The sequence below is a fragment of the Eptesicus fuscus genome, chromosome 2 (genome assembly GCF_027574615.1).
Source record: "Eptesicus fuscus isolate TK198812 chromosome 2, DD_ASM_mEF_20220401, whole genome shotgun sequence".
NCBI classification, from domain to species: Eukaryota; Metazoa; Chordata; class Mammalia; order Chiroptera; family Vespertilionidae; genus Eptesicus; species Eptesicus fuscus.
Genome location: NC_072474.1, coordinates 28,633,089 through 28,646,958, shown reverse-complemented (window position 1 = coordinate 28,646,958; position 13,870 = coordinate 28,633,089). Strand labels below are relative to the sequence as shown.

Here is a 13,870-nt window from a genome sequence, read left to right as displayed (position 1 = left end):
CATTTCCTCCACCTCATTTTTACTGCCTTGGTTTTCCCAGGTTAGCTGTAACAATTATATGCCTTTATGCTGATTCCCACAGACTTATCCTGCCTTAGTTCCTAAGTCAGTATCTCCCAAAGCCAATTACACTATCATTTGGTGAGCATTAGAAATGCATCATCCACACTTGTGAGTGTCCCACGTTCCGTGTGGTTCAGGGTTCAGGTTCAGGGTTCGGGTTCGGGCTCTGGAGGAGGCCGTGCGCAAATGAAAGAGACAAGATAAGAAATAATAATTTGGAAATTGGGGGCCAGGCAGAAGCCCAAGGAAGGACTCCACTTTGCTCTGGCCTTGCCATCCCTTTTATTCAGGTTTGGGATACACCCTTAGCCCTTAGGCAGGCAATTCCAGTAACAGCTTGGTGATAGCCTATCAACAAGGATTTACATAAGACTAAAAGGTAGAAGTTGCTTCAGCTACCTTTGTCTCAACTAGACAGCGGGTATATAGCTCTGACCTTTGCCAGAGCTCAAGGTCTCTAGCCTTCCGGGTTCCTTGTCCATGCCTCTCTGCTAGTGAAGACAATGGGCAGCTTCCCGCACACACTATATGTACCCAACCTGAGAACTGATGGTGCATGGTCCCAAAATGGCTCCCCAAGTCTTCTTAATGGCCTTCAAGAGTCTTATATGACCAAAAAAGTCCACTCCTAAGTATATACCCAATAAAGCGGAAAACATATGTTCACACAAAAGCTTGTACATGAATGTTCATAGGAGTATTTTTCATAACAGCCAAAAAGTGGAAACAACTCTGGCTGGTGTGGCTCAATTGGTCGGGTGTCCTCCCGTGAACTGAAAGGTTGCCGGTTCAATTCCTGGTCAGGACACTTGCCCAGGTTGTAGATTTGATCCCTTCTGGGGGTGTGCAGGAGGTAGACAATACATGTATTACTCTCACATCAGTGTTTCTCCATCTCCCTGTATCTCTTTCTAAAAATCAGTTAAAACATATTTTTTTTAAAGTGGAAACAATTCAAATGTCCATAAACAGGTGAATGAATAAACAAAATGTGGAATATCTATTTAATAGAATATGATCTAGTAATAAAAAGAAATAAAGTACTGATACACTGAAAAATATTATGCAGAGTGAAAGAACCCAGACACAAATAATATATTGTATGATTTCATTTATGTGAACTATTCAGAATAGGCAAATCCACAGAGACAGAACGTAGATTAGAGTTACCAAGGACAAAAGAAGGAAATTGGAAGTGACTCCTAACAGGTACTGGGTTTCTTTTTCCAGTGATGGAAATATTCTGGAATTTGCCAGTGGTGCTGGTGGCACAATATCATGAATATACTGAAAACCACTGAATTATACACTTTGAAATTGAGAATTTTATGTTATGTGAATTACATCTTAATTTAAAATTTTAAAATTCTAAAGCAAGATGTAAGAGGAAGAGGTGGTGGAAGGGGAGGAGGAGGAGGAGGAGGAAGAGGTAGAGAAAAGGAAAGAAAAGAAAGAGGAAGAATAAGAATCCATTAGCCTTACAGAGATTTCAAGATGGCAGTAGAGTAGATGGAAGCTATGCTTGCCTCCTCCCAGGAACAAACTGTAATTACAACTAAATTAAAGAAAAATCATCCTGAATCACCAACTGAAGGCTAGCTGAAGAGGAATAAACAAGCATTTACAGAAGAAGCCACATCGAGACTGGTAGGAAGGGCAGAGACGCAAAAAAGGCTGGCTCTGCCCCCACAGGTGGAGGCTGAAGTTCTCTCAGTTGCGAGGGATCCCCCTCAGAAGCAAGGGGCCTAAACCCCAAGCTGGGCTCACAGCCCAGAGCATCAGAGCTGGGAAGAGGCACTCACATAACATCCGGCTGTGAAAAGCTGCAGGATTTCTGTCTGCCAGGGAGAGACAGAGTCCAGCTGTCAACATAGGCACGCTCTTAAAGGGCCAATGCACAAAATTTCATTCATAGCCCCTCACCCTAGGCTCTAGGGGAGGAAGGGTAGAATGAACTAGAGTTTTGTGAGGAAAATGGGGCTTGAGGAGAAAGCTGAAGGGAAAGCTGCCAGGATCATTGTGCTGAGTCATTCTTCCATACTGCAGATGCCATCTTTCTTGGGTGGAGCACTCCCCTTCATGTGGCATGGGGGGCAGGGGGTTGGGGGGATGACCAATTGCCCCACCCTCTGGACTCCCTCTCACCCCACACTGTGGAGTTTAGGCCCTGCCTTGAGTCAGCTGCCTTGGCCAGGGTGTAGAGGTCTAGGCAGACTCAGGGGGTGTCAGTGACTTAGTTGTCTGGCTTTGAGGTAGGGGCCATTCCCACCACTTTCCCTGTGAACCTGACTGGCACTTCCTCCTCAATAGGAGATCAGTTAAAACCACTCTCCCGTGGGGGTAAGGGGGAGAGATCAACCAAAGGACTTGTATACATGCATATAAGCATAACCAATGGATGGCGACAACAGGGAGTGAGGGTGAGGGCATGATTGGGCAGGTGGGGGGGGGGAGGAGTGGGGGGATAAGGACACATATGTAATACCTTAATCAATAAAGAAAAAAAAAGAAAGAAAGAAAATTAAAAAAATAAAAATAAAAACCACCCTCCCAGCTTCCGGCAGACTCAACCTCCAGAGGCCCCACCAGGCCCCACCGGATTCTTAGTGGCTCCACCCTGTCAAGGTTGGAGCAAAATCTGAGACAGAGTCTTGTGGCTCTGGAGTGAAGACTACACCCATCCCCTCCCCCTCCTGGGAGATCCACTAGCCCCATCCTCCCTACTCTGCCAGAGGCTCTTTAGTGACTAAGCCCAACAGGCAACCAGCAGGGGTAGGCAGGGGAGGTGGATCTCAGGATGCCTTAGGACTTTTGCCGACCTGCCCCTGGGCCCAGTGCTGAAACAAGCTGGCCTTGGTATGCAGCTTGGTCCTTTCTGCCCGCACCCAAGCCCAACAGAGGCAACCATAAACTAGATCCCTTGTAACTCCAAACAGGTTGCCGAGGGTCAGGCACAGACAGCATCTGACATTGGCCTACACCAGAGTCCCTCCCAAGAGGCCCAGGACCAATACACCCAGTGGCCAGCTTCAGACAACATCAAAGCAGAATCCAGTAAGCTTCCCAAACAGCATATGCAAAGGGAGATCTTGGCATGATGGTTCCCTTTTCTTCACATCCTCACCAACACGTATTATTTGTTGACTTGATAATAGCCATCCTGACTGGTGTGAGGTAGTATCTCATTATGGTTTTGATTTGCATTTCCCTCATGATTAGTGATGTTGACCATCTTTTCATCTGTCTGTTGGCTATCTGTGTGTCCTCTTTGGATAAATTTCTTTTCATGCCCTCTCCCCATTTTTTTATCGTAATGGATTTTTGTTGTTGTTATTGAGTTGCATGAGTTTCTTATATATTTTGGATATCAACTCCTTATCAGACATATCATTTGCAAATAAATTCTCCCAGTCAGTAGGTTGTTTTTTTGTTTTATTGAAGGTTTTGTTTTCTTCACTATACAGCATCTTTTTAGTTTGATGTAGTCCCATTTGCTTAGTTTTTCTTTTGTTTTCCTTGTTCAAAAGATATTACTCAGACTAATGTCAGATAGATTACTTCCTTTGTTTACTTCTATGAATTTTATGGTTTCAGGCCTTACATTTAAGTTGTTAGCCCATTTTGAGTTTATTTTGTTTATGGTATAAGAGAATGATCCAGTTTCTTTCTTTCTCTTTCTTTCTTCCTTTCTGCTTTCTTTCTTTCTCTTCCTTTCTCCCTTCCTTCCTTCCTTCCTTCCTTCCTTCCTTCCTTCCTTCCTTCCTTCCTTCCTTCCTTCCTTCCTTCCTTCCTTCCTCTCTCTCTCTCTCTTTCTTTCTTTCTTTCTTTCTTTCTTTCTTTCTTTCTTTCTTTCTTTCTTTCTTCTTTCTTTCTTTCTTTCCATGTATCTGTCCAGTTTTCCCAACACCACTTGTTTAAAAGACTGTCATTACTTCAGTGTTTAGATTAGTTGACCTTTGTCAGAGATTGGCTGACATACAAATGAGGATTTATTCTAGGATTGTTATTCTGTTCCATTAGACATATGTGTCTGTTTTTGTGCTAGCACAACACTATTTTGATTACTATAGGTTTGTAGTATAGTTTGAGATCAGGAAGATTGATACCTCCAACTTTGTTCTTCTTTTTCAATGTTGCTTTGGCTATTCGGGATCTTTTATGGTTCCATATAAATTTTGGATTACTTGTTCTAGTTTTGAGAAGAATGACATTGGTATTTTGATAGAACTTGCACTGAATCTATAAATAGTTTTGGGTAGTATGGTCATTTTAACAATATTAATCCTTTTTATCCAAGAACACAGTATATCCTTCCATTTATTTGCATCCTCTTCAATTTTTTCTTCAGTGTCTTATAGTTTTGTAGAGGTCTTTCACCTCTTTGGTTAAGTTTATTCCTATTTTATTCTTTTTGATGAAGATTTTTCCTCATTTCTCCTGATTGTTGGTTATAAGTGTATTGGAACACCACAGATTTCTATATATTAATTTTGTATCCTGCTTCTTTACCGAAATTTAAAAAATATTTTTGTTGAGCCCTGACCAGTTTGGCTCAGTGGATAGAGCATCGGCCTGCGGACTGAAGGGTCCCAGGTTCGATTCCGGTCAAAGGCATGTACCTTGGTTTCGGGCACATCCCCAGTAGGGGGTGTGCAAGAGGCAGCTGATCGATGTTTCTCTCCCATCGATGTTTTTGACTCTCTATCCCTCTCCCTTCCTCTCTGTAAAAAACCAATAAAATATATTTTAAAAATATATATTTTTGTTGATTTTTAGCAAGAAAGGAAGTGAGAGGGATAGAGAAATAGAAACATTGATGAGAGAGAAATATTATCCATTGGCTGCTTCCTGCACATCACTACTGGGGATTGTGCCCCAAACACAGGCATGTGCCCTGATCAGGAATCCAACCAATGACCTCCTGGTTCATGGGTCAGTGCTCAACACTGAGCCACAATGGCTAGGCTTTACCAAATTCTTTTATTAATTCTATTAATTATTTGATTAAACCACCTTGTTTTTGGTACTTTGTTGTGGCAGTCCTTGGAAGCGAATCTATATATATAAAAGGCTAATATGCTAAGTGTCTGACTGTTGGGGTCATGACATCAGGTAGCAATGCCCACCTTCCTCTTCCTAGCAACTAGCCTCCTTGCAGTTTCTTCAGCCCATGAACATGACTGGCTTTATAGCCAGGTGGAAACATTTTACACTTTAACCAAATGTCTGTGAAGCGTTTTCCTGTGCCTCATCTCATTTGATCCTCACAGAAGTCCTGGAGTAGGTAGATAGGAGACTCAGTGGAATCCTATTTTCTTTTCACTAGCCGGAAAACGGTGATCTAGAAAGCTTAGAAACTTGACCCAACTGAAAAGAAGTAAGAAATGTGGACCTTGAAAATGACTTCAGGTTTTCTCACTGCACAGAATATAGTCAAACACTGCTGCAGTTAGATATTTTACCCTTTGTTCTCCCTGCATGATCTACAATAATAATCTTCTTCATGTTGATATTTACTGCTGTGTTGCTGACAATTACCTGAAAGAGAAGTTGCAGTGCTTCACTGGGCTGGAAAAAGTTTAGCTAAATCAGAAAGCAGGTCTAATTATCAAGTTTATTCTATATATATAAAAGGCTAAGTTGACTCACGCATGCAGGATACATATAAAGCTCTTGCTGGCGCCAATCACACATGTGTGTTTCCATCTGTCATTGTTGATCATGAATTTGGTTGACACTTCTATTATAGAGAAAGGGGGAATAGCGATATTAAAATATTTCTTCTAATTAATTTCCTTTCAATGTACATGAATTCATGCACTGGGCCACTAGTACATATATAAAAGCAGAGCTATTTGGGTATGGATGGCAAAGATTCGTACATTTAAAAAAGAAACTATCAATACTACTCATAAAAAGGACAGCAACTTGAATGAACCTCAAGGGAATTATACTGAGTGAAAAAGCCTACCTTTAAAGGTTACAAGCTGTATGGTGACATTTATATAACATTCTCCACATGGCAAAATTATAGAGATGGAGAAAAAGATCAGTGGTTGCCAGGGGTCAGGGACAGGGAGAGAAAGGAAGGTGGCTGTGGCTATAAAAGGGTAACAGGAGAGATCCTGGGAGGGGAACACTTTAGTCTTGGCAATGGTGGTCACAGATCTCATCTATCTATCTATCTATCTATCTATTATCTATCTATCTATCTATCTATCTATCTATCTATCTATCTATCTATCTATCTATCGTGTGTGTGTTTGACAAAACTGCACAGAACTAAACACACACAGATGAATGCACAGAAAACTGACAAAATTCGAATATGGCTATGATTTGTGTCAGTGTCAATTTCCTCGTTGTGATACTGTACTAGTTTCCAGTAAACACGGCTCCAGCAGGCATGAACAGGTGGCATGGGCTGCGATCCGCTGCAGGTGACGTGGCCAGCCGCACCGGGCGACACCTCCGGGGCCACCCACCAGTGAGGTTCGTTCCCCCACCGTGATTGGATCAGCCTGGTGGAGGGAGCGCAGAGCCACTCACCCACTAGCCCACGGTCTAGGAATGAAGGGAAACTTGGAAGGTGAAGTCGGAGCGACAGGAGGAGACAAGCGAGACGAGGTCAACGATTGGAACAGAAGTCAGGTGTGAACGCCCACCGGCCGCGTTTACTGGAAAGACCTTGGTTCCGGATGGCTTTACCCACTCCCTCTGCGTTGGGACCCGAGACCCACTGTGCTTCTGGAGTCCCGAGAGGCGAGGAGAGAAGGGGGACGAGAGGAGAGGAGAGAAGGGGGGCAGGGGTTCAGTCCTCCGCAGGGGACTGTCCGGGACTCTGCTCTGCGCGGCCCCAGGACCTGCCGCGGCAGCCCCGGGACCCCTGCGGCCGCCCGGCTTTTTCCAGAGGAGGGTGGGGATGCTGAGTCACGGATCTGTCACGCTCCTCACCTCTCTCCAGCCCTCCGGGGTCTAAAGTAAAAGCGAAAGCGAATGCGACTCGCGGGGCGGCTAGTCCCGAGAGCTGTGCCCGTCGCCTCCTCCCGGACCCTTGGGCACCTGGAGGTGCCGGCGAGGGCGCAGGCGAGGGCAAGGCCATGGCCCGCCAGCCGCTCCGGGACTGCTGGGCCAGCGAACTCCCGGTGCTGCTGCTGCTCCTGCTGCTCCGGCCGCCGCAGACGCCGGGTAGGGAAAGGCGTGCGCCCTTGGGGCAGCGGGGGGAGGCGGGGGCGCCGCAGAGGGACTGCACTGAGCTCCGCACCGACAGCGGCCGGGAGTCGGTGGGATAGGAAAGGGTGAACGCCTGCCAGGGAGGGGGCGCGGCACCCGCGTGCGGGGAACACGTGGAGGGAGCAGTGGGTAGGACCAGAGCGCCCCGACCCACCCCGAGGGAGGGAGCTGCCGAGACCAGGCTTTCAATACAGCTGCTTCCCGATTTCCAAGGCAAAGGGGGAAACCCCGGGGCTTGCAATGGGGTATCCGCGTTGGAGTTTTACAGCAATTTCGAGAAACCAGGAGCGCGGTTCTCCGAGCCCCAGAAGGAAAGCTGTGCCAATGTTGCAAAGCAGGCAGTCCCCGCAGAGGTCGAGGAAGACGACCCCATCAATGCCCTCAGACAAAAGCAAATGACACGCGTGGGGAGTAGTAGGATCGGCCAGGAACTGCGTCCCCGGGGAGAGAAAAGGCGTCGGGCAGATTGCACATCTGGGATCCTGGAAACAACTCCAGCTTCTTAAGCAGCTGGGAACTGTGCCAGGTCACAGGATAGTAGGGCAGCATGAGTAAGCGCTCCCAGGCAAAGGCGAAGAAATGAAATTGTTGGTGATGGTTTGGTGTAGGTCGCATAGATGTAATCTACGCAGGAAGAACAGAATGAATGACGGATACATTTTTCTCCTGGGAAGTAGAGAGGAGGAAGAAGAAATAATAGATAGGTCTGGATTTATCCACGTTGGCTCTTCTTAATCTTTTTTAGTCTGGGAGCTCTTTGAGGGTCTGATGAAAGCTATGTACTCTCTCCCCAGGGGGGAAAAAAGCATATACTTACAAAACTTGCATATGATTTTGGGGTCATGAACCCACTGAAAGGCATCCATGGACTCCCCAGGGATTAGTAAATCCATAATAGCTTACTTCCTTCTCTCTCTCTCTCTCTCTCTCTCTCTCTCTCTCTCTCTCTCTCTGTGTGTGTGTGTGTGTGTGTGTGTGTGTGTGTGTGTTTAAGGCAAGACTCCCAATCATTTACATCCAGTCAGTCAGTCAGACCAGTCTAGCCAGTACTTGATCAGAGCCATCCATCCTGGCTGGGTTGGTGTTAACTCCATAGCTCTGTGGATTCTATGAAGTTTTATTTTTGTAAGACTATGTTTGGACTTTTCCCACATCAGAGAATGTGAGTTATATTGGTAATTTGTTCAGGTCCTCCCAACTGGCTAACCAGTGTCCTGCATGATCCCTAAGGAGATGCAGGAGACAGCCAGTGGATTGGGGCAACTCAATTGCACAATGTGAAAGGAAATGCAGCTTTAGTCAGAACCCAGCAAAGATGAGCTGTCAAAGTGCAGAGAGCAAAACTGCAGTCAAGATTTTTAAAGCTCATCAACTACAACATTGCTCTTTAACCTCACAAGGTTCTTGCTGCCATCTGATAACTCCTCATGCTTCTTAGTTTTTTTAAACAGCTTTACTGAGGGATAATTAACAGATAAACTGCATACGTTTAGATTGAACGATTTGATAAATTTAAAGTTAAATGTATACACTCATGAATCAATCACCACGATCAAGAGAATAAACATAATCATCATTACCAGAAGTTTCTTCGTGTCCTTCATACTCCTTACCTCCCAAAGGGCTCTGTCACCCAGGCAGACATCATCTGCTTTCTGTTATTTTGTTGTATCTTCTAGAATTTTATATAAATGCAACCATAGTATGTACTCTTTTTTAAAAAAAATTTCTTTATTGATTAAGGTATCACATATTTGTCCTCATCCCCCCATTCCCATCCCACACCCCTCCCCACACATGCCCCCACCCCCCTGTTGTCCTTAACCGCTGGTTAGGCTCATATGCTTGCACACAAGTCCTTTGGTTGATCTCTCCCCTTTACCCCCACTCTCCCCTACCCTCCCTCTGAGGCCTGACAGTCTGATCCATGCCTCCTTGTTTCTGGGTCTGTTCTTGTTCATCAGTCTATGTTGTTCATTATTTCCCCTAGATGAGTGAGATCATGTGCTATTAGCAATACACTTATAAGAACCGAAAATGAGACAAGCAATAATGGTTATGGTGACAGGCAAATGAATCAGTGTGTAGTGAGTTTCTTTCTGGGCCAACAGTTCTTTTGGGACCCAATTTCAATGTCCAACAGTTCCTTATGTGTACATGTCAGCACTGACATTTCAGTTCTGGATGGTGGACAAATGGTGGTAATGCAGGTCCGACTCTGTCTGGTTTGGTCCTGGGCAACCTGCAGTGATGCACAGCTGCTAGTATGTACTCTTTCTTGTCTGGATTCTTTCTTTCATTGTAACTATTCTAAGAATCCATCCACACTGTAACTTGCATCAATAGTTCCTTTCTTTTTATTGCTGAGTACTATTCCATTGCATGGATATCACACAGTTTGTTTATTCATTCACTTGTTAATGGACATTTATGTAGTTTTGGCTTTGGGCTATTGTATAAAGAGCTGCTATGAACATTCACATGTAGGTTCTTGTGTAGACATAGGAATTTTTTTCTCTTTAGTAGAGAAAATGACTAGGAGTGGCTGGATCATATGACACATGATGTTTAATTTGTGAAAGAAACTGACAAACCATTTTTCAAAGTAATTGCACTATTTTACATTCCCAATAGCAGTATTGCTTTGGTTCGGTTTCTTTTTGTTTTGCTTGTTTATTTGTTTGTTTTTGTATGTAACTATCCAATTGTTCCAGCACCATTTGTTGAAAAGATTATTCTGCTGAATAGATATTATAACTTTTAAAAAAAAGCAACAAAGCATTAGTCATCCCTTTATGTTTGGATTGATTGTAGTAGACAAAACACCAATATACAAATATCAATTATAGTTCTATACATTAGCAATAAGCAATTGGAAAACGACATTTTTTTAAAAAGTATAATTTGCTATAGCATCAAAAAGTGTGAAATACTTAGGGATATATGTGACAAAAGACTGGAAAAGATCACCTGTACACTGAAACCTACAAACTATTGCTGAGAGAAATTTAAAGATCTAACAAATGGAGAAATATACCATGTTCATGGACTGGGCAAATCAATATCATTAAGGTGGCAATTCTCCACAAATCAAAATTCCAGCAGGCTTTATTGTAGAAATTAACAAACTGATTCCAAAATTCACATAAAAATGCAAAAGATGTAGTATAACCAAAAAAATTGAAAAAGAATGGAATTCGAAGAACAACACTTCTGATTTTGAGACTAATTATAAAGTTACAGTAATCAAGACAATGTGGTATCAGTAAGATGGATAAAGAGCTAGTAGAGCAGAGGATACCTAATATTTTTTAAGTAGAAGAGATTCAAATAATTAAATTTGTTACTTGGTAGTATGATCCTGGTTATCCTATATACTAATAATAAAAGCCTATGCAAATTGTCCCCTCGACCGGGAGTTCAACTGGGAGTTCGACCAGGGGACGGGGCCAGCCAGCCAACCGCAGGAAAGGAGGCCCCAGCCAGCGGCTGGCAGCCGCTAGGGACCCTACCCATCCACGAATTTCGTGCACTGGGCCTCTAGTAAAGTATAAAGAGCAGCCCATTTCTTATCCCTAGGTGAGAAAATAATACAGTCTCAGATCTGTTCCTGCTAGTTTACAGTGCTACTAGACAGCAAGTTGTCATCTGTCTGTTCTTATTCAAAAGGCCTGATTTGGAGGGAAATTCATCATCTTGGGCAGGTCATTTGTGTAAAGATAAATATCCCTGCTCACTAGTGCTGGTTTGTACAGAGTGTTAGTGCATTGGGGGTGGTTAGTGTATTGGTGGTTAGTGCATATGGGAGAACATATTCACCAATGATTCATCTGATAAGGGGTTAATCCCCCAAATATATAAAGAACTAATACAACTTAACGCCAGGAAGTCAAACAATCCAAAAATGGGCAAGTGACCTGAATAAACGCTTCTCCAAAGAGGACATACTGATGGCAAATAGACATATGAAAAAATAAGCAACATCACTAATCATCAGAGAGATACAAATTAAAATGACAATGAGGTATCACCTCACACCTACCAGAAGTGCTAGTGAGAATGTGGAAAAAAAGGGAACCCTAGTTGGTGGGAATGCAGATTGGTGCAGCCATTGTGGAAAACAGTATGGAGTTTCCTTAAAAAAATTAAAAATGGAACAGCCTTTTGACTCAGCAATCCCACTTCTGTGTATATATCTTAAGAATCCCAAAACACCAATCAGAAAGAATATATGCACCCTTATGTTCATAGTAACATTATTTACAATAGCCAAGATCTGGAAATAGTCCAAGTGCCCACAAGTAAATGAATAGATATAAAAGCTGCATTGCATTTACACAATGGAATACTACATAGAAGGAAATCTTACTCTTTGTGGCAGCATGGATTGACCTGGAAATTATTATGCTAAGCGAATTAAGCCAGTCAGAGAAAGACAAATACCATATGATCTCACTAATACATGGAATCTAATGAACAAATAAACTGACAAACAAAATAGAACCAGAGGCATGGATACATGGAACATACTGACAAATGTCAGTGGGTAGGGGGATGAGGGTGACTGGATAAAGGAAGGTGAAGGGATTAGCTAAGAAACATATATGCACAGCCCATGGACACAGACAATAGTGTGGGGAGGGACTAGGATGGGATGGTGGAGTCAGGGTAGAGGTAGGCAAAGGGGAAGGTGGAATAGAGGACATTTGTAATAGTGTCAACAATGAAAAATTTAAATTAAAAAAATCTAAACCATTTTTCAGAACTATGGGGGGTTTTGCCCAAACCTTTTATTGTTTTATTTCAAATCAGTTTTATCTAGTTATTATTGCTTTGTGCTACTACTAATAGCAAAAAAGTGATGAAAACTTAAATGTACAAAAAATATAGGATTTGTTAAAATCAACCTAAATGTTCAACAGTGGAGGACTGCATAAATACAATGGAGTTGCTTTAAAATAGTATGCATCATATGATCATTTTTACTAGAAGATCTAGAAGTAACTGTATTAAGCAGAGAGATATGAATTGTTTGTGTCTGTGTCTTTGTCTGCCTTTCCTCGCTTTTCTATCATATTTTGAATTGTGCTTAGCCAGTTAGCTCAGTTGGTTAGAGGATGGTGCTAGTATTTTCAATTGTTTTGTAATAAGAAAAGTAAAATAAAACTACAAAATAACACAATCAAGATCTAGAATTTTGGATTTTTTATCATTCATTTTAAATTATAGCTGATCTCCTTGTTTGGCAATGTTTTCATGACTTTACATATTTTGCAAATTGCTCAAAATAAATTATTATAAGGTCACTGCATATAACATGTGTGCATACTATACATACATTTTATAATTCTTTTCAATTTGTTTAAACAATTCATATTGCCCTGGATAGTGTGGCTCAGTTGGTTGGAGCATCTGGTACACCAAAAGGTGGCGGGCTACATTCCTAATTGGGGCACATACCCAGGTTGTGGGTTCAATCCCCAGTCCAGGCACGTACAGGAGGCAACTGATGGATGTTTCTCTCTCTCTTCTCTCTCCCCTCTCTCTCTCTCAAAAAAATCAAAAAAACAAAACAAAAAAAAAAACCCCAATTATTTATTGTTGGAGCTGTGTGTAGGCTTCAGTTGCCTCTAGATGGTTAGATATTTAGGTTGTTTCAAAATGTTTGATGTTCTAAACACACAGAGTAGGAATAATTGGATGAAAACTAGCTACACAGAGTAAAAAAGGCAAGGGGAAACACCTCAAATTCTAAAAAAAAAATGACAATGTTTCTGGGGATATTCTTTTTCAATCAAATCATCACTTCAACAAACTTGTTTTGGGCTATATCAATTTTGCCAAATGATTTTACCAAATCTTATATAATAAAAGGCTAATATGCAAATTGTCCCCTCAACCGAGAGTTCGACCGGGAGTTCGACCAGGGGGCAGGGCCAGCCACCAACTGCCCACGGCCCCTCCCCTCGGCCAGCCCAGCCCAATCAGCCCCGATCGGAGAGAGCCGGCCAGACCCCACCCATGTACGAATTTGTGCACTGGGCCTCTAGTAGTATATAACTGTTTGAATAAATGTATAAAATCCCCAAGTATATACTCTTGGAATCACTCAGTATTACTCATTACACAGGATTGATGTTATCTGAATACTTTCTATTTGGAAAGACTTAATTTTCTCCTGCATCGTAGGGAGCCATTGAAGGTTTCTGGGCAAAGGAAACATCATTGGAGTTGAGTGGTATAAGAGTGTAAAGAGTGTGGAGAATTAACTGTAGCTTAGAGGGTCTGGAGGCAGGAAGCTAAGTTGGAGGCTTTTGCAATAGTTCCAGTAAGTGGTGATGAAATCCTGAACCAAGACAGTGTCAATAAGGAAGAGAGGAGGGGCAGATTTCCTCCTGAGTTCTATGAGTATAAAATGTATTTCATTCTTTCCCTTTTGTTTGCTCCTTCAACTTTCATTCAACTCATCCAAGACTTGAAAAAGCATTATTTAAGGACTTGAACTATGATGAATTTACCTATCACACAAAAAGTAGCTCAGTAAATGAGCCGGAGACAGAAAGAATAGATGAGT

General features: G+C 42.6%; 1 protein-coding gene and 1 long non-coding RNA gene across 6 annotated transcripts in view; one reads left to right on the top strand and one right to left on the bottom strand.

The window, feature by feature from the left end:
• Positions 1 to 918: 918 nt before the first annotated feature.
• Positions 919 to 6,832, bottom strand: LOC129150673 (uncharacterized). Its single transcript, XR_008557401.1, has 3 exons — positions 6,613 to 6,832; positions 5,713 to 5,803; positions 919 to 974 (listed from the first exon to the last, which is right to left on the bottom strand). It is a non-coding gene; the product is annotated as an uncharacterized LOC129150673 (long non-coding RNA).
• Positions 6,833 to 6,988: 156 nt separating this feature from the next.
• IL15RA (interleukin 15 receptor subunit alpha) overlaps positions 6,989 to 13,870 on the top strand; it is a 42,331-nt gene continuing 35,449 nt past the window's right edge. For all 5 annotated transcript variants that reach the window (XM_054726237.1, XM_028130919.2, XM_008155360.3 and 2 more), the window contains exon 1: positions 6,989 to 7,251. In XM_054726237.1, coding sequence (XP_054582212.1) covers positions 7,164 to 7,251 — 88 coding nt within the window. In that variant the 5' untranslated portion in view covers positions 6,989 to 7,163. The remainder of the gene's footprint in view (positions 7,252 to 13,870) is intronic.